The following is a 21,585-nucleotide window of genomic DNA, read 5'->3' on the forward strand; positions in this document are numbered from 1 at the left end:
ATTAGATTCTATTTACACCATGTAAAAGTATCAGTTCTTTGCAGTTAGAGTAAATAGTAATTAGATGCTATCTAAACTTTATATTGGCAGATACTATTTGCACCTCATTATTTTTGGACATTAACAGGATGCAATAATATCATAGTGTAAATTACTATATTTATTAAAATGATTAAATGGATGCTGCCTTATTAAGAGAATGAAAACCCTCCCTACACCTTCCCCTAACACTTTTAATATCATTAAACACTCGTTCACAGTTTATTTCCACTTTTAGAACATTATTTTTATTCTTATTGAAAATAAATGTGAGCTCGGCAAAAGGCGGATTCGAACCCGCGTCATTCGCGTTAAAAGCCTGGACTGCGAGCCTTACCCGCTGCTGCTGCACCACTGAAGACGGTGAACTCCATGTGTCTTTTTTTAAAACTCGAGTGCCCCAACTAGACAATGGTGGGTGGAGCTAGTGTAAATAGCGTTTGCAAACAAGGGACAATATTTGCACTTAGTGTAAATAGACACTCCGTTTTAAAAATGGTGGGTGCTGGTGTTCCTGATGTGTGTAAATAGAACAGTTAAAAAAAACTGAATAGTGCAGTAGAGTGACTTCTTGATATTCAACAAATAAATAGAATAAATAACTATCACTTCATATGCAGACCTTCAAATTATGTAAATAATAATGGGAACACTGCTTACAGCAGATAATTTGAAGTCAGACAGCAATTTTCTTGTTTGTGGTTAATTTGTTACACAAACAGTGCTTTGATGGCCACATCTGTGCTTTAAAAAGGGTGAATTTAATTTCGAGACTCAACTTCTCAGACAGGAGTTTACCATGCTGAGAGTACTGCACGCTAAAGCACAGCACGCTTAATACATTATGTTTAAAGCACTGCTGTGAAAAAGCAATTTAAAAAAAACTTAGATAAACTAATTCAGTAATGAAGCACATATGTTACTCATGGTTAACAGATGACCACTGACTTTTGCATATCAGCACATATTCAGTATTATTAGGGATGGCCAATAAAAACAGAGGTCATCTACATATAGAAATCTTAAAGGTGCAGTAGCCAAAACAGCCTGTTTAATGTACAAACCCAATTCCAAAATATAGCTGCAAGCAGCAATTCGGGGCCAAGCCCCAGTAGGGGCAGTAGCGCAATACGGAGCAGGAAGAGCAAAAACAGCAGAAATTGAATGTACATGCAAAACATCTGGTTCAGAAGGACAGGTGGAAATGAAATGAAAATCAATAGAAGTTCAGAGAACGAACACGGAATGAACTAAAATACTTGTATCTCATTGAAGAGGAATAAAGATTAGCACAATCCTTATTTGGATAAAAAAGGTATCAAAATGACTCATTACACACAATTGTATAAAGGAACCCCACACGAGATTCGAATCCACGACCTCCGGGTCCAAGGTCCATTTCTCATCTCATTGCACCACTGTGCAAGTGAATGTTTCCACACCTGCCGAAGTTTATTAGTTCATGTGAAAATGAACTCAAAATGAAGAATTCTTATAAAGCTGCACTTTAGATCATTCTGCAGCTCATCATGCTGTAGTGCAATACAGAGCAGGAAGAGGAAAAACAGCAGAAAATGAACAAACATGAAACAGCTGGTTCAGAATTACGGGCAAGAATGAACTCAGAATGTACATAAGCTTAGATGAAAATGAACACAGCATGAAACAAAAAGCATTTATTTCTAATCCAAGAGGCAGTAAAGGAATCAAAACACACTATTTTATAAAACCGCTCCACCTGGGATTCGAACCCACTAACTTCGGATACAGGGCTCTTCAGATAACTGGCTTTACACATTGAGCTACTTGAGGATGCACATTCAACAGACTGTGGAAGAAACCTTTTAGTCTAACAAAGAATTCACAAAAAAAGCATTACTTAGCATGCTAACCATATTAGCATGCTAAGCTAACTTAATGCTAATGAAGCTCATGGTTAACTTGATAACTGAAGAGCCACATTAAAGAGAATGACAACTGGTTAGCATGCTAAGCAATTAGCATGCTAAGCTAACTAGCATAAGACAACAAACACAAGCAAGGTCACATTCAGAGATGAATATCTTGGGAATGGTAGCGAATATCAAAAATCCATTCAGTCATTTCTGTGCGGCTCGGTCCAAAGATCACCTGAGCTGATTTTGGACAAAATTGGACAAAAATTGTAGGAGGAGTAGCGAAAAAACTGTTTTCCATTTATTTCAATATGTACATTTAAGGAAAATGACAAATGACACATCGTCGGAATCGGCATAAGCCAGGGAATAAAATGACATAAAGCATACACATTTTGGAAAGTGTTTTCAAAAGTTATAAGTGGTTTTGCAATAATCATTACATCTGTGGAACAGTAGGTGGCGCTGTGTTGAAACTTCTCAGGTACCTTCAGGACCTTCTAAAGGTCATACATACCAATTTGTGTGAAGATATGTCAAATTGTTTAAAAGTTATTGCAATTTATGACAAAATTCAAAATGGCGGACACGTGGTTCATCCGATGTTGACGAATTCGATATCCTCAGATTCGGCATGGCACAGGGAATCCATAGACACCAAGATCTTGATTTTCTAATAAAGTGTTCAAAAGTTATTGGCCAAAATAGCCATTTTTCAGATCTCATGACCTGTAGGTGGCGCTGTTCCCAAATTTGGCATGGAACCTCAGATCATGGTCTTGATCAAGTGTACCAATTTTAGTTTTGATTGCTCAAAGTTTGGCCGAGATACAGCCTCTATAGCAATTTTGGGTCAACCTCGTTAACTTCGTGACATCATAACTTTTGAACAAAGATGAATAAAAAAAATCTGTTCAGTCATTTCTGTGCGGCTCAGACCAAAGATCACCTGATCAAAGTTTGGACAAAATTGGACAAATTTTGAAGGAGGAGTAGCGAAAAAACGGAATACTGTACTTTTCAAAATGGCCGCTACTGTAATGGGCGGAGACTTAATGTAAGAATTTGAATAGAATCAGCATGAAGAGACGAATCAGATGTACTAAATTGTATTTTTCTAGAGCAAATGGTTCAAAAGTTATAAACTTTAGAATGTTGAATATTTGAACTGGTGGTGGCGCTATAGAGTTGGTCCTAGAGACTCCAAAATTGGTCAGATTTCTAGACATGACCATCACTACAAGTGTGCCAAATTTCATCATTTTCTCATGTTCCGTTGATAGGGCTGCCATAGACTCCCATTCGGGAGGAAGAATAATAATAATAAAAGGGAAAACGTACAATTACAATAGGGGCTACAGCCCCTTCGGGGCTTGGCCCCTAAAAAGTTGGGACACTGTACAAATTGTGAATAAAAAAGGAATGTAATAATTTACAAATCTCATAAACTTATATTTTATTCACAATAGAATATAGATAACATATCAGATGTTGAAAGTGAGACATTTTGAAATGTTATGCCAAATATTGGCTCATTTTGGATTTCATGAGAGCTACACATTCCAAAAAAGTTGGGACAGGTTGCAATAAGAGGCCAGAAAAGTTAAATTTACATATAAGGAACAGCTGGAGGACCAATTTGCAACTTATTAGGTCAATTGGCAGCATGATTGGGTATAAAAAGAGCCTCTCAGAGTGGCAGTGTCTCTCAAAAGTCAAGATGGGCCGGCTAAAACTCTCTAGATCAAAAAAAGAAGCCATATCTAAACATGATCCAGAAGCGCAGGCGTTTTCTCTGGGCCAAGGCTCATTTAAAATGGACAGTGGCAAAGTGGAAAACTGTTCTGTGGTCAGACGAATCAAAATTTGAAGTTCTTTTTGGAAAACTGGGACGCCATGTCATCCGGACTAAAGAGGACAAGGACAACCCAAGTTGTTATCAGCGCTCAGTTCAGAAGCCTGCATCTCTGATGGTATGGGGTTGCATGAGTGTGTGTGGCATGGGCAGCTTACACATCTGGAAAGGCACCATCAATGCTGAAAGGTATATCCAAGTTCTAGAACAACATATGCTCCCATCCAGATGTCGTCTCTTTCAGGGAAGACCTTGCATTTTCCAACATGACAATGCCAGACCACATACTGCATCAATTACAACATCATGGCTGCGTAGAAGGAGGATCTGGGTACTGAAATGGCCAGCCTGCAGTCCAGATCTTTCACCCATAGAAAACATTTGGCACATCATAAAGAGGAAGATGTGACAAAGAAGACCTAAGACAGTTGAGCAACTAGAAGCCTGTATTAGACAAGAATGGGACAATATTCCTATTCCTAAACTTGAGCAACTTGTCTCCTCAGTCCCCAGACGTTATAAAAAGAAGAGGGGATGCCACACAGTGGTAAACATGGCCTTGTCCCAACTTTTTGAGATGTGTTGATGCCATGAAATTTTAAATCAACTTATTTTTCCCTTAAAATGATACATTTTCTCAGTTTAACCATTTGATATGTCATCTATGTTGTATTCTGAATAAAATATTGAAATTTGAAACTTCCACATCATTGCATTCTGTTTTTATTCACAATTTGTACAGTGTCCCAACTTTTTTGTAATCGGGTTTGTATAGGCATTAGAGAACAGGTAGAAAATGGGCATAAAAACCTTCATCAAGTGAACAAAAGTGTATTTGAGCAGTATGACAGTATACAGTAGTGTTAATGTTATACATTTGGCCTATGTCTGTCTCTCATAATAAATAAAACTAAACCAAAGCCAACTCATTGAGGCAGAGGCAGTGAAACAATCTTAAAAGTTGTAAGGCTTTTTTTTAATGTTTAGATTTAGAAGTTAATGATAAAGGAATGTTTTGTGGCTCTTAAATGTCTGTAGACACGACATTTGTTGGCAGTAGAGTTGCTTTGTTTCTGTACTTGTAAAAAAGTGATTGCTTTTGGCAGTATGTAGTAGCAGAGAATAAATAAGACAAGAAAAAAAGTAGCAACAGGAGTAAACAAACAGTTCACCGAAGAAATTAAATGTCATAATTTAATCACCCTCATTCCTAACCTGTCAATTTCCTTAGTTGCAAAAAAGAAGAGAAAGGATTCTGAAGACTGTGCTGGTTCTTATTTTATGCAATTATATCGATTTGAAGACTAGAGATTAAAGCTTCAGAAAGCACCAAAAAAAAAAAAAAATGAAGTCACATAATAGCTTTGTGTGAGGAACAAATCAAAATTAAAGTTGATTTTCAATGAGAAACTTGACTTGTGTCCTAGTTCTGCTTGGCAGGTTCATGAATGAATCACCCTTTTGAATCAGATCTTTTTGTTGAATTAGTTGATCCAGTTCACAAAACCAGTCTAAATGATTTGTTCACAAATCAAAGTTCTGGAACTGAAATCAATGACATAATTGCATGTTTTGAACTACATGTGGTTGAATAAACGATGACAGAATTTATTTTTGGGTGAACTATCCCTTTAAAACAGATAACAGTCAATATTACCTTTTCAGTTTTTTCACAGTTCACTCATTTTCTCTCTCTTTCCCTTGAACACTCACTTTCTTCTCACATCATGACTTTCACATCGTGGCTTTTTATCACTTGTGTGATTTTATAATTTTGTGTGTATTTTTAAAAAGTCTGTTACATGTCCCTGTGTGTCAATTAAACGTGTGTGTGTGTCTATAGCTCTGCTGAGTCAGAGGAGCTGGCGGTGCATCTTTACCCAGGAGCCGTCACAGTTCAGGGCGTCTTACGCAGAAAAACAGTCCTCAAGGAGGGCAAGAAACCCACGGTGAGAACAAACTACTTCAACTCATCAGTCTCCTATCCATAAACTTTATTTGATCTCTCCCTGTGATCTCATTTGCCATCTCTTCCAAGTAGTGCCAGCAATACAAATGCAACTAAAAAGGATGATTTTTTTTAGCAAACCAAGTAAATTGGATCATTAACTTTTAAAAAGGAGAAATTGCTTCCCATATATTTTTTATTGTTGATGTCAAAGGCGGTGTTCATTAAAACTTGATTCTGATACATATTCATCTGACATTTAGTGAGCTAGCTTGGATAAAATTTGTATTTTCATTGTAATATCAATAAACTACCATTAATTTATGCATATATATTATATTATATTATATTATATTATATTATATTATATTATATTATATTATATTATATTATATTATATTATAGTAGACCATTATTACCATTCAAAAGTCTTGAAAGTTTCTTATACTCACCAAGGCTACTGTAAAAACAGTAATATTGTGAAATTATTACAATTTCAAATATTTTATTGTTGATGTCAAAGGCTGTGTGTCCAATAAATCTATTCTCATACATATTCATCTGACATTTTGAAAAGCTAGCATGGACAGTTTGTGTATTTTCATAATAATATTATTAAATTAAAATTAATATATACATTGTAATATAATGTATTTATTATATCATGTTGTTATATTATACTTTATTATTGCAATTTAAAGTAACTGTTTTCTATTTTAAAATGTAATTTTACTAATTTGAATTTCCATTTTTTTCTATGTTCCTTCACTCTGTAAAACTCAATAGGTTCAGAATGCTCAAAAAAACTAATTTTTTTAAGTTAGTACAACTTAAAATTTTTGTGACAAGTGGGGTGGGGCCGAGAGCCATTGAATTAGAAATCTGCTACAACTCAAGTCAATCATATTAAAGAAAAATTTTGTCATTAATTACTCACCCTCATGTCGTTCCACACCCGTAAGACCTTCGTTCATCTTTGGAACACAAATTAAGATATTTTTGATAAAAATCCGATGGCTCAGTGAGGCCTGCATTGCCAGCAAGATAATTAATGCTTTCTAATGCCCAGAAAGCTTCTAAAGACATATTTAAAACAGTTCATGTGACTACAGTGGTTCAACCTTAATGTTATGAAGCAACAAGAATATTTTTTGTGTGCCAAAAAATCCCAAAATAACGACTTTATTCAACAATATCTAGTGATGGACGATTTCAGAACACTGCTTCATGAAGCTTCCGATCCACGACTGATTCGAAACAAAAGATTCATAAAGCTTCGAAGCTTCATGAAGCAGTGTTTTGAAATCTCCCATCACTAGATATTGTTGGATAAAGACGTTATTTTGTTTTTTTGGCACACAAAAGGTATTCTTGTCACTTTATAATATTAAGGCTGAACAACTGTAGTCACATGAACTGTTTTAAATATGTCTTTAGTAGCTTTCTGGCCATTTGAAAGTGGTAATTATCTTGCTGGCAGTGGAGGCCTCACTGAGCCATTGGATTTTTATCAAAAATATCTTAATTTGTGTTCCAAAGATGAACGAAGGTCTTACAGGTGTGGAACGACATGAGGGTGAGTAATTAATCATTTTTGGGTAAACTAACCCTTTAAGTTCAGCTTACTACAATAAAATTGTGTTCAATAAAACTTTTTTTCTGTTAAGTACAATGAATATTCATTGTTATTTGAGTGAAACGAACTCATTTCATTTCATTAATTTCACTGTTCGGTTTTACATTGCAGATTTGGTGCTAATGATGGAAAACTGTTTAAAGGTGCCCTAGAACCAGTTTTTACAAGATGTAATATAAGTCTAAAGTGTCCCCTGAATGTGTCTGTGAAGTTTCAGCTCAAAATACCCCATAGATTTTTTTTAATTAATTTTTTTAACTGCCTATTTTGGGGCATCATTAACTATGTACCGATTCAGGCTGCTGCCCCTTTAAATCTACTCTCGACTATAATACAGTGCATTTACAAAGTTCACACAGCTAATATAACCCTCAAATGGATCTTTACAAGATGTTTGTCATGCATACTGCATGCATGCGTCGGATCATGTGATTAGTATTTATTTGGATGTTTACATTTGATTCTGAATGAGTTTGATAGTGCTCCGTGGCTAAAGCTAACATTAAACACTGTTGGAGAGATTTATAAAGAATGAAGTTGTGTTTATGAATTATACAGACTGCAAGTGTTTAAAAATGAAAATAGCAACGGCTCTTGTCTACGTGAATTCAGTAAGAAACGATGGTAACTTTAACCTCATTTAACAGTACATTAGCAACATGCTAACAAAACATTTAGAAAGACAATTCACAAATATCACTAAAAATATCATGTAATCATGGATCATGTCAGTTATTATCGCTCCATCTGCCATTTTTCGCTGTTGTTCTTGCTTGCTTACCTAGTCTGATGATTCAGTCTAATGCCTGGAACATGAGCTGGCATATGCAAATATTAGGGGCGTACATATTAATGATCCCGACTGTTACGTAACAGTCGGTGTTATGTTGAGATTCGCCTGTTCTTCGGAGGTCTTTTAAACAAATGATTTATATAAGAAGGAGGAAACAATGATGTTTGAGACTCACTGTATTCAACTATGCTAAGGTAAATTCAATTTTTGATTCTAGGGCACCTTTAATATTTTTGAGGAATCCATGATACTTTTTTCAGGATTCTATTATGAATAGAAAGTTCAAAAGAACAGCATTTATTTGACATGGGAATCTGTGACTTTATACATGTCTTTACAGTCACTTTTGATCAATTTAATTTTAACTTCTTTAAAAATAAATAAATAAATAAAAATCGCACTGAACCCAGACTGTGAACGGTAGTGTGTGTTGCTTGATTTTGATGTAATTTCACTTTAGTGATAAACAAATTTGGTTCAGTTGGGTCACTGCTTGATGTTCAATGTAAAATCAAAACCATTTGGGATCTTTTGCTCAAGTGCTTTTCTCTGTCTACACTCCTCCATCTGTCGTTTTGTGTCTTCCCCTCTGCCCTCTCCTCCTAATCTGCTCTTTTATCTTTTGGTCTACAGTGTCTCTTAACTGTCAGTCATTTGTCCATTAGCCCCATCAAACCCAGCGGTTTCCTCAGAGAGTGTGTGTGAAGGGAGCCAAGGTAGTAAAAGAAACTGCGTTAAAGTCCAGTAATGGGAGCTGAGAGGCCTTTTAAAAACCACATTTCCTGCACATATTTGATCTGCCACTAAATCTGCCTATCTCTGTCTTTCTAGACCTTTTACTCATATATGCATGTAGATATGCTGTACAGTTACAGTGGCTCCGTTTTCTTACATAAGATCTTACATAAGCAGATAATTGCCATAAGTATGTCATTCAGTTAATCTTGATCGATATGTGCAGATTACTGCTTGGTCTTCCATTTTGTTTTTTGCTTGCTCAGGAAATGTCTTGATATATTAGACTTAGCTGACATTGTGGGGATTTTTTTTTTTTTACTTTTGGTAAAATTGGTAACACTTTATTTTATAGTGTCCTTGTTACATAAGTTACATGGTCACCTTGTCTGTGAAAGCGGGGGTACGTACGTGTACGTGTAATTTAACCAGTTGAGTGGTTGATAAATATCTATGGTCAATATGCGTATTTATTTCTCTGCACTACTGCTTCAGTGAATGGACGGACGTCTTTTCTTGTCCACAGGTGGCAGCATGGACTAAGTATTGGGTGGCTCTTTGTGGTACTCAGCTTTACTATTATACTGCCAAGTCCCTCAAGGCCACAGAGAGGAAGCATGTGAGTCTTTCCCCACTTTCACAGATACCAACACACATTAGTTTTTAGGATTATTAGGATTTACATTCTCTTTATGACTAAGCAATTGTTTCATAATATAAAATATAATTAAAAACACATTTATAATATAATATTATTTGATATTAGTATTAATAATAACTATTATTATTCATTTTATTTATTAATTAGGATAAATTAAGTTTTTATACCATTCAAAGTTTGGATTTGATAAAATCTTTTAATGTTTTTCAAAGAAGAAATACATTTACCAACAATGAGAGTAATATTTTGAAAAATAACTGTCTTCTATTTGAATACATTATCATTTTTCAAGTCTTCAGTGTCACATGATCGTTCAGAAATCATTCTAATATCCTGATTTACTGCTCAAGAAATATTTCTCCTTATTATTAATGTTGAAAACAGTTGTGCTGATTAATATTTTTGTGGAGTCTCTTCTTTGATGAATGGAAAGTTCAAAAGAACAGCATTAATTTTAACTACACTGTAAAACTCAATAAGTTCAGAATACTCAAAACTCATTTTTTAAAGGTGCCATCGAACGTTTTTTTTACAAGATGTAATATAAGTCTAAGGTGTCCCCTGAATGTGTCTGTGAAGTTTCAGCTCAAAATACCCCATAGATTTTTTTAAATTAATTTTTTTAACTGCCTGTTTTGGGGCATCATTAAATATGAGCCGATTCAGGCTGCTGCCCCTTTAATTCCTCGCGCTCCCCGCCCCCGAGCTCGCGCTTGCCTTAAACAGTGCATAAACAAAGTTCACACAGCTAATATAACCCTCAAAATGGATCTTTACAAAGTGTTCGTCATGCAACATGTCTAATCGCGTAAGTATGGTATTTATTTGGATGTTTACATTTGATTCTGAATGAGTTTGAGGCTGTGCTTCATGGCTAAAGCTAACATTACACACTGTTGGAGAGATTTATAAAGAATGAAGATGTGTTTATGCATTATACAGACTGCAAGTGTTTAAAAATGAAAATAACGACAGTCTTGTCTCCGTGAATACAGTAAGAAACGATGGTAACTTTATCCACATTTAACAGTACATTAGCAACATGCTAACGAAACATTTAGACAAACAATTTACAAATATTATTAGCTATTGTCCTTGCTTGCTTACCTAGTCTGATGATTCAGCTGTGCACAGATCCAGACGTTAATACTGGCTGCCCTTGTGTAATGCCTTGAACATGGGCTGGCATATGCAAATATTGGGGGCGTACACCCCGACTGTTACGTCACAGTCGGTGTTATTCTAAGATTCGCCTGTTCTTCGGAGGTCTTTTAAACAAATGAGATTTATATAAGAAGGAGGAAACAATGGAGTTTGAGACTCACTGTATGTCATTTCCATGTACTGAACTCTTGTTATTCAACTATGCCGAGGTAAATTCAATTTTCAATTAGATGGCACCTTTAAGTTAGTAGAACAGAGAAGAACCCTGTAAATCCCAACATAACACAACATTAAACACTAACTTATGTCTCCCTATGTTAATCATGTGCAAAAACACAAAATAACGCTTAATTTCAACATTTATTTTCCTTATACAGTCTGACGCAAAGCATGCTGGGAATTAGAAATCTGCTGCAACTCAATCATATTAAGTTCAGCTTACTACAATCAAACTTGGAGTTCACACAAGTACAATGAACTTTCATTATTATTTGAGTGAAACGAACTCAGTTCATTTAAGTAATTTCACTTTTTTAAGTGTAGAAGTCTTTTGAAACATTATAAATATCTGTACTTTCACTTTTGGTCAAATTAATGCGTCCTTGCTGAATAAAACTAATAATTTCATCCAAAAAAAACAAAAAAAAAAAACACTTACTTACACCAAACTTTGGAGTAGCAAAAACTAGTGTTCCTAATATAAATCTGCAAAGTTGTATTTCCCTTCAGACTAATAAAAACCTGATCCTCTTTCACAAGGGTGTGTCTTTGATGCTAGAACCGTTTTAGCGTACAATATGCTTTATACAGTCCAAGGTGGTCCATCTGAAGCTGATACAGATGAAATGACACTCATCATCTGAGAGGAAGAGAGCATCACTGTTTCCTGCAGCCATCGCATAATCACTTCAATATGACATTGATGGAAGAGTGCTTATTCTAATACCATCCAGCAGGAGAGGTTGGGAGAGATAGGGATCATGTGAGCCAGGGAAAGTTATGCCGAATGGACTCAATCAGACAGAAAGCCTTGGGTGGCGTTTGTAGAGATGTGACGCTGTCCAGGAGGTGTAGAGAAGAGAGGAAGAGTGGTTGGATCCAGGAAGGATGCTAACAAACAGCATGCTTGACTGATTAATCAGGGTTCAGTGCTGAAGGAGGGCAGCTGTTTGCAGTCATTGAATAATGAGATGGATGACATCATCAGTGCAAGCCCAGCTATCACACATTATCAGGATTAATGAGAAGCACATGTCTCTATCAAATACACACTTAGTAACAGACGATTACACACACAGGGCTACTTGTTTAATGCTTGCAATACATGTACATTCAAAATTGTGCACAAGAATGAAGTCAAGATGTATGCATGTGTATTCATATTAAAACGATGAAATTCATGTTCAGTTTTCAAATTAATTCAATTAGTAGTACTAATAGTAATATATTTTCTAAATAAATGTATTTCTATACAAATTGTAATGCCATTAATTTGTAATTCAAATGCCTTTCTTAAATTAGAAAAAAAAAATAGATTAAAGCATTTTAATATTTTGACTATAATAATAATAATAATAATATTAATAGTGTTTTGAATGAATTAAGTTAATTTATATACAAATTGGAATTAAATTAATATAATTTGTAATAACATTTTCACATTAAAATTAAAAAATTATATTATTAGAAATTATAACTATTTTTAATTAAATTAATTTAACTTAACTTTAATTGTAACTAAAATGTTTATTTTAAATTAGAAAAAAAGAAGAATTTTACTATTTTGACAGTAATATTTGGTTTTTAATAATAATAATAGTGTTTTGGATTGATTAAATTCATTTATATACAATTTTGAATTAAATATAATTTGTAATAAAATTTTCACCTTAAAGTGGAAAAATTAGATTATTAGAAATTATAACAGTATTTTAATTAATTAAATGAATTTATGTATGAGGGGGGGGGTGGATTAGAAGAATTTTTTATTTTTTTATTTTGAGTGTAATTTTCAGTTTTTAATAATAATAATAATAATAATTCAAATTAATTCAATTAATTTATATTCACATTGTAATGCCATTAATATAATTTGTAACTAAAATATTTATTTAAAATTGAAAAATAGATTAGAAGCATTTTAATATTTGACTGTATTCTCAGTTTTTAATTCCAATGTTTTTATTAAATTAGAAAAAAATGGATTAGAAACATTTTAATATTTTAACTGAATTAATAATATTTTGAATTAATCAAATTAATTTATATACAAATTGGTAATAAACTTTTCACATTAAAGTGGAAAAATGAGATTATTAGAAATTATAACAGCATTTTGAATTAATTTATATATAAATTTGAATGCTATTAATATAATTTGTAATAAAATGTTTATATTAAATTGGGGGGAAAAAATAAATTAGAAGTATTTTAATATTTCAACTGTAATTTTCACAGTTCAAGTCCACTGCCAGCAAAAGTGTTTCTGTTTTGGGTTTAATGGCCATGATGGCAGACGACCCGGAGCATCCCGACATCTTCCTGCTGACAGACTCGGAGCATGGTGAGACAGCCAATCACAAGCCCTGTACTTGTATCTGTGCAGTCCATACAATGATATATTGATGCAATATTGTGAGAAAAGATTTACAATTTAGCAATATATTATAACGTGAATATTTTGTGTGTTTGATTTGTGTGCCCACAGGAAACTCGTATAAGTTCCAGGCAGGGAACAGAATGAACGCTCTGCTGTGGTTCAAACACTTGAGTGCAGCTTGTCAAAGCAACAGGCAACAGGTGTGTGTGTGTTTGTTTGTGTTTGTGAGAGAGAGAGAGAGTGTGTGCATGTTTGCGTGCGTGTTCAGCTCAGAGGGTTATTTAGCTCACAGATTCCTTTGTAGAGAAAATGAACCGCATAATCAATGTAGTGCCCTTCAGTGTGCACTCAGTGTTCAGAGCGTTTCCATGTGAAGGCTGCACATAATTGCTCCTCAGGAGATGCTATTGTGTGTTGGAATCCTTTGGGTTCAATAAATATGTGAACATTTTGCTCTGACCTTGTGTTTTGAAGCAGCGAGTCACTGACATTGTTTCAGTGGGATATTTTAAATTAAAAGCATTTCCCATAATAGCTTTTTGAAACCTGTTGTTCCCAAATACGCAGGTCATCCTGGACAAGTTCCATCAGCAGGTGTTTAGGGCTTTATTAAACTGAGCTATGACACTGCCCTCTAGTGCTTGATTGATTGATTTATTTATTTATTGTCTCCAAGTGCAGTGTTGGAGAAGCTTGTTTTAAACAAGCTATTTGTGATTTACAGTCGTTAAACTACAGTCAAGCTACTCTTTTAAAAAGGTGCTAACTACATTGCAAGCTAGAGCTACAGAAATTAGGTTGTCTTTTTAAATGTGGGCCTATAACTATCAGATGATATAATATACAATTTAATCAGCAACATATCTTTCTGGCACAAAACAGTAAGGGTCTTTGAATGAATAAATTCAGTTAGAGGTACTGCATTCAACTTAAACATATACATTTACACCAAATATAATTAATAAACTTAGACATTTAAAACACATTTAACATTTAAATAACTGAGACCAAAACATAGTGATGAACAGCAAATATCAACTAAAATGTCTTATGCTCAACAAAGTTGCATTTATTTGAAAATACACAAATACAGTAAAACAGTAATATTGTGATATACACTATATTGCCAAAAGTTTTGGGACGCCTGCCTCTATGTGCACATGAACTTTAATGACATCCCATTCTTAATCTGTAGGGTTTAATATGGAGATGGCCCACCCTTTGCAGCTATAACAGCCTCAACTCTTCTGGGAAGGCTTTCCACAAGGTTTAGGAGTGTGTTAATTTTTGACCATTCTTCTAGAAGTGCATTTGTGAGGTCAGGCACTGATGTTGTCGAGAAGGCATGGCTCGCAGTCTCCGCTCTAATTCATCCCAAAGGTGTTCTGTCGGGTTGAGGTCAGGACTTGTGCAGGCCAGTCAAGTTCCTCCACACCTTTATGGACCTTGCTTTGTGCACTGGTGCGCAGTCATGTTGGAACAGGAAGGGCCATTCCCAAACTGTTCCCACAAAGTTGGGAGCATGAAATTGTCCAAAATGTCTTGGTATGCTGAAGCATTAAGAGTTCCTTTCACTGGAACTAAGGGGCCAAGCCCAACCCCTGAAAAACAACCCCACACCATAATCCCCCTCCACCAAACTTTACACTTGGCACAATGCAGTCGGGCAAGTATCGTTCTCCTTGCAACCGCCAAACCCAGACTCGTCCATCGGATTGTCAGACAGAGAAGCGTGATTCGTCACTCCAGAGAACACGTCTCCACTGCTCTAGAGTCCAGAGGCGGCGTGCTTTACACGACTGCATCCGACGCTTTGCATTGCACTTGGTGATGTAAGGCTTGGATGCAGCTGCTCGGCTATGGAAACCCATTCCATGAAGCTCTCTATGCACTGTTCTTGAGCTAATCTGAAGGCCACATGAAGTTTGGAGGTCTGTAGCTATTGACTCTGCAGAAAGTTGGCGACTTCTGCGCACTGTGTGCCTCAGTATGCGCTGACCCCGCTCTGTGATTTTACGTGACCTACCACTTAATGGCTGAGCTGCTGTTGTTCCCAATTGCTTCCACTTTGTTATGATACCACTAACAGTTGACCATGGAATATTTAGTAGTGAGGAAATTTCACGAATGCACTTATTGCACAGGTGGCAACCTATCACGGTACCACACTTGAATTCACTGAGCTCCTGAGAGCGACCCATTCTTTCACAAATGTTTGTCGAAGCAGTCTGCATGCCTAGGTGCTTGATTTTATACACCTGCGACCATGGAAGTGATTGGAACACCTGAATTCAATGATTTGGAGGGGTGTCCCAATACTTTTGGCAATATAGTGTTGGCTTATAAGTTTTAATATATTTTTTTCAGGATTCTTTGATGAATAGAAAGTTTGATCATTGTTACTTTATCTTTTTCCATTCCAGGTCCCAGCGAACCTAATGTCCTTCGAATAAGTGAGACCAGAACGAATCAAAGTTCATGAGCAGCTGGATGACAGGAGAGCAGAGGAATATGAGGAACGCTGGGGAAGGAGGAGAGACCAGAGATGAATAAAAGAGCAAATGACTTGTGTTTTTTTGTGTGCGTTGGAGCTTTTCCACTGCCATCACCCAGCCTGAACCCCACAGCAAACTCCTCGAGCACCACTGCCTTAACAAGCAGAGTGTGAGTGTATGTGTGTGTGAAAGAGATCGTGACGCAGCAGCAATGGTGTCCCCTCTGCTGGTCTGACCTGAAAGGACCTTATTCCTTTTACATTTTATTTACACTTCCTCCACTTCCTTCCATCTGATTCCCAGAAAGTGAGGATCTTGGTTTCTTCTTTAAGGAGTCATGGACTCTTCACGGACCTCTGGAGTTTGTTTACACCTTCTTTACCTTGTTTGTTGCTTGAATTTTATGTATTAACTGGTTGTAAATCTAATCCACGCTCCTCCTCCTCTGACAAAGCACACCCTGGAAACTCTCCGACTCTCCAAAATCGACCCTCAAACACATAATCACACAAGACGTTGATTGTGTCTTTGCACACTTGAGTTAGGCTCATGCAAGCATAACACATGATTTTCAACTGCAGGAAATGGAAGACCCTCACATATTAAAACCCAACTCCGAAACGCAACCAGAAAGGGCTCCGATACTCAATGAATTCCAGATGAAAAGACTCTATTCTTCTTCTGAATGTCTCCTTCAGAGTTTTCTATTCAACTTCTGTTCTCTTTTATGGATTCTGTAGCTTTCTTTTTAGCTTATATCAACACAAACATGTTCGTTTTGCTAGAAGACACCTGAAATGTTCTACAGGACGGTGTGTAGGATGAAAGGATTGAGAAAGGAAGAGCTCATCAAGATGTTTGAAGACTTCAAAACATCAGCAATAAGCACCGGTTTACACCAGTTCAATCAAACAGTAAAAGAATCGTGTGTTCGCTTCCGGATTCACAATACGAGTCGTCTATGAGGACACACGTACATAAACACACTTTTCAAGCTGTGAATGTTAGTGGGCACAGAGGTTTACATCTCCAAACTTGTGTTTAGTACTATTATGTTTATTTTTTTTTTTCTCCAATCTACCAGTGGTTTTCCAATGGAATATTGTGAACGGTGGGAGACGGAGCAGGAGATAAGGCACTTGTGCGCTAGTGTTTTTCACAGCATCAACAGCCCTTGTTTACTGCTGTTGATGATTTAATTTTATGTAATGTGGTTTTATTTTATTATTTTATTTCAGTATTACTGGGATAGTTGCACATGTCTAGACTATTTTAATTGTCTGTTACATTAACATGTTACATGTTATTTTGTCATTTTCATTTCGAAAGTAACGCCACCTCAACTTGGCTTCGGTAGGATGATGGAGATGTTTTCTTCTTGTTGAGCCATTAAGGTTCTGTTCATTTAGAGAACAGCTTTATCAGTTTTTTTTTTGGGAACAAGAGATGTCGTCTGTTAAGCTCAGAACAAATGATTCGCGTTAACAGAGCAGGAGACGTTATCCCGCCGGACCAGGATGTCTCAGGATGTTTGATTAAATGGGTCCATCTTTATCTTTTGTTTTTATGGTGAATAAATCTTATGGGGCCCCTAAAGGGACATGGTAGTGGGGGGTGGTGGGGGGTGGATATGAGATGAGAGGAAAAATAATAATTGCTCGCTTCCCCAAGAAACTTTGCGTTCGCTCACAAAACGTTTTGTGTTCCAGCTAGAAACGTTGCATTCGCTTGTTAAATATTTTGCATTCTCTTTTAAAACGTTTTGCATTCCAACTAGAAACTTTGTGTTCACTCGCTGAACATTTTGCGTTCCAGAGAAACTTTGCGTTCTCTCGCTAAACGTTTTGCGTTCCCCTGCGAAACATGGCGTTCTCTCACAAAACGTTTTGTGTTCCACCTAGAAACTTTGCGTTCGCTCGTTAAACATTTTGCATTCCAGAGAAACTTTGCGTTCTCTTGCTAAAGTTTTGTTCCACCAAGAAATTTGCAAACATGAAGTTTCTCGGGGGAACGCAAAACACTTTGTGAGCGAATGCAAAGTTTCTCAGAGGAATGCAAAACGTTTTGAGAGAGAACGCAAAACGTTTTCTGTTCCCAAGAAACTTTGTGTTCACTCTTTTTAGCTCTTTGCAAGTGAATGCAAGATTTCTTGGTGGAACGCAAAAGTTTTGGCAAAGTTTCTCTGGGAACGCAAAACATTTGTGAGAGAAACTTTGTGTTCTCTCACAAAATGTTTTGCATTCCACCTAGAAACTTTGCATTTGCTCGCTAAACATTTTGCGTTCCAGAGAAACTTTGCGTTCTCTTGCTAAAGTTTTGTTCCACCGAGAAATTTGCAAACAAAGTTTCTCGGGGGAACGCAAAATGGTTTTTGAGCGAATGCAAAGTTTCTCAGAGGAATGCAAAACGTTTTCTGTTCCCAAGAAACTTTGCGTTCACTTCCAAAACGTTTTGCATTCCTCTGAGAAACTTTGCGTTCACTTCCAAAACGTTTTGCATTCCTCTGAGAAACTTTGTGTTCACTTCCAAAATGTTTTGCATTTCCCTGAGAAACTTTGCGTTCTCTCACAAAGTGTTTTGCATTCCTCTGAGAAACTTTACATTCACTAACAAAGCGTTTTGCGTTCCCCCAAGAAACTTTGTGTTCACTCTTTTTAGCTCTTTGCAAGTGAATGCAAAGTTTCTTGGTGGAACACAAACGTTTTTGCAAAGTTTCTCTGGGAACGCAAAACATTTGTGAGAGAATGCAGAAGCATTGACAAGTAATTTTCCTCCTCATATTTTTTCCTTCACCATTTTTTTTTATGTTCCCCTGAAAAACTTTGCGTTCGCGCTTTTTAGCTCTTTGCAAGTGAATGCAAAGTTTCTTGGTGGAATGTAAAAGTTTTTGCAAACTTTCTCTGGGAACGCAAAACATTTGTGAGAGAAACTTTGTGTTCTCTCACAAAATGTTTTGCATTCCACCTAGAAACTTTGCGTTCGCTCGCTAAACATTTTGTGTTCCAGAGAAACTTTGCGTTCTCTTGCTAAAGTTTTGTTCCACCGAGAAATTTGCAAACAAAGTTTCTTGGGGAAACGCAAAATGCTTTGTGAGCGAATGCAAAGTTTCTCAGAGGAACGCAAACCGTTTTCTGTTCCCAAGAAACTTTGCGTTCACTTCCAAAATGTTTTGCATTCCTCTGAGAAACTTTGCGTTCTCTCGCGAAACGTTTTGCATTCCCCTGAGAAACTTTGCGTTCTCTCGCAAAATGTTTTGCATTCCCCTGAGAAATTTTGCGTTCTCTCTTTTTAGCTCTTTGCAAGTTAATGCAAAGTTTCTTGGTGGAACGCAAAAGTTTTTGCAAAGTTTCTCGGGAACGCAAAACATTTGCGAGAGAATGCAGAAACATTGACAAGTAATTTTCCTTTATCTCATATTTTTTCCTTCACCATTTTTTTTTATGTTCCCCTGAAAAACTTTGCGTTTGCGCTTTTTAGCTCTTTGCGAGTGAAACAAAGTTTCTCTGGAACGTAAAACATTTGTGAGAGAATGCAGAAGCATTGACAAGTAATTTTCCTCTATCTCTTTTTTTTTTTTTTCTTGACCATTGTTTTTTTATGTTCCCCGAAAAACTTTGGGTTCACGCTTTTTAGCTCTTTGCGAGCGAACGCAAAGTTTCTCGGGAACGCAAAACATTTGCGAGAGAATGCAAAAGCATTGACAAATAATTTTTCCTCCATCCCATATTTTTTCTTTACCCACACATTAGGGCCTCCGTAAGATCCTCTTCTTCTGTTTTTCATTGACTAGTTTATTTTTCCAAGCTCAGCTCTACTGTTTCCATTTGTGTGGAACGCCATACTGAGTTTCAGAGTCTTGTTTCAAACTCTCTGAGAATAGGAGAAAAGATCTTGGGCAATAAATCAATCCATGATTCCAACTTTGATTGAATAATGAGCGCAAGAAACTTCTTCCAGAGTGTTGAAGTGTTGCAGTATCTTTCTTTGACCAACAATAATAAACCAAATTGACACGAATAAATGGTAATGGAGGAGTTGGCAACAGGTTTATACAAGGCCTGACTTCATTAACAAGTTATCACCATTTTCTTTGTGGTGTTTTTTGCGTGGATTTGAGTGGAGATGATTGGATGCTGAGGTAGAGGAAGTCTTACGTTGCTTGTCTTCTTTAGACAGAATATTTTTGTAAGGTGTCTTTGACATAAAAGGGAGGATTTTATAGTATATGGGGCAACAATGAGACAGTTGAGAAATGCTGGTTGTGACTGGTTAGCTGATCTGGGGTAGAATTTTGTTTACATACGTTTATTTTCTTCTGTGCTTTTAATATCAGGAGTTAGCACTTTGGGTTGTGCAGAAGCTCTGAAATCTGCCACATAAAAGAGACAAGAGGTGAAAAAAGTCAATAAGCAGAATGAGACACTCGAAAAGCTGCCGACAAAGCCTTTACATGATCGGAGAAATGTTATTTTGGCTCATACTGTGAAGTTCTGTGAGGCTGGTTTGTCGTGTTTGAGCTGTCGTCATGGCACAGGCGGTGAAGTTTCAGAAGATCTTGTGTGGTCGTGATCAAATGAACTTGGCACAAAGGTGTTGAAATGGGAATTTTTCCAATTAAATGAAGTGGAAAAGTGGCTGTATGCTCGTAAACATCACGCCAGACACTGATTTATGCATCTTGACAAGTCACCGACCTTTTCCAGCGAGGACTTGGACCAAAGTAAATTACAATGCTATTGGCTCCACAGCATTGTCTAGCTTTCTTTCTCTAAAATGTTCCTTAGACATGGATAACAGTTGACGTCATGGAATAGTAATAAACGGTGGAATGGAATGGTTAATAAACAGAGACAGAAGAACAGTGGAAATCGTGACTAAGCTGCCTCTGTTATGAAATGCATTTTTGGACCTTTTTAATTTTTTTTTTTTCCCCCTCGGTTGTTTATTTCACACTACATCCATCTCTCTCTCTCTCTCTCTCTCTCTCTCTCTCTCTCTGTGAACAATAATGAAATTGTCCATGACATTTATTTCATGGATTTTTTTTTTTTCTGTAACTACAGTAATAATAAATGTTATTTTTGTTGTTGCTGGTTTTTTCCCCGCTCTATACAGTTTACAGTTTTGTTCAGTCTTTTCAGTGAAATTCTCCAACATATTTTGTGCTGTTCGGTTTCACTGTCTTTATATGTACAATATGTATGGTATCATACACACATGTGATATTGACAGATGGACTTCTCATCTTCTCTGCCGCTTTCTTTGGCTGTTTGAACTTCACCGCATCACACGTTTAATGTGATGGTGTGTTACAAAGGACTGATAATGATTTGTAGTGAGTTGTTTCAGAAATGAATTTGATTGTGTGTGTTTGCGTGTGTATGTGTGTCTCACTCTGTGCCATCCTGTATCACCTGCTCCCACCCACCCTGTCTGATCCCACACCCACTGGGACCCATGACCCAGTGTAGCGCTATGACCTTTGACCTAAGAGATGTGCTCCTGGGTTCCAGACAGGACAAAAATAATAAACACTTTTGGTTGGTTGTTTTTTAATCCATGGGTCTAGTATTCTTCTTTTGGCTGAGTGTGTGTCTTTGTTCAGAATTGCATACTAATGTTCTATTCTTACTGTTCCTGCAGTATTTAGTAGTGTTGTCAAAAGTGTTGCTTTTAGCGCTGTTAAGTGGATTCGTAAACACCTCTGATTGGCCATTGTGTTCACGCGCTCATCAGATACGTCTGTTATTGGCTTCAATGATCAA

At 36.4% G+C, this 21,585-nt stretch overlaps 1 protein-coding gene across 4 annotated transcripts in view; it reads left to right on the forward strand.

Moving 5' to 3' along the window:
• The window catches only part of ralgps2 (Ral GEF with PH domain and SH3 binding motif 2), a 178,574-nt gene extending 157,198 nt beyond the window's left edge, over positions 1-21,376 (forward strand). For all 4 annotated transcript variants that reach the window (XM_048208550.1, XM_048208548.1, XM_048208551.1 and 1 more), the window contains 5 exons: positions 5,633-5,738; positions 9,428-9,520; positions 13,184-13,289; positions 13,434-13,525; positions 15,749-21,376. In XM_048208550.1, coding sequence (XP_048064507.1) covers positions 5,633-5,738; positions 9,428-9,520; positions 13,184-13,289; positions 13,434-13,525; positions 15,749-15,778 — 427 coding nt within the window. In that variant the 3' untranslated portion in view covers positions 15,779-21,376. The remainder of the gene's footprint in view (positions 1-5,632; positions 5,739-9,427; positions 9,521-13,183; positions 13,290-13,433; positions 13,526-15,748) is intronic.
• Positions 21,377-21,585: the final 209 nt, after the last annotated feature.

The sequence above is a fragment of the Megalobrama amblycephala genome, linkage group LG11 (assembly GCF_018812025.1).
Source record: "Megalobrama amblycephala isolate DHTTF-2021 linkage group LG11, ASM1881202v1, whole genome shotgun sequence".
Classification (NCBI taxonomy): domain Eukaryota; kingdom Metazoa; phylum Chordata; class Actinopteri; order Cypriniformes; family Xenocyprididae; genus Megalobrama; species Megalobrama amblycephala.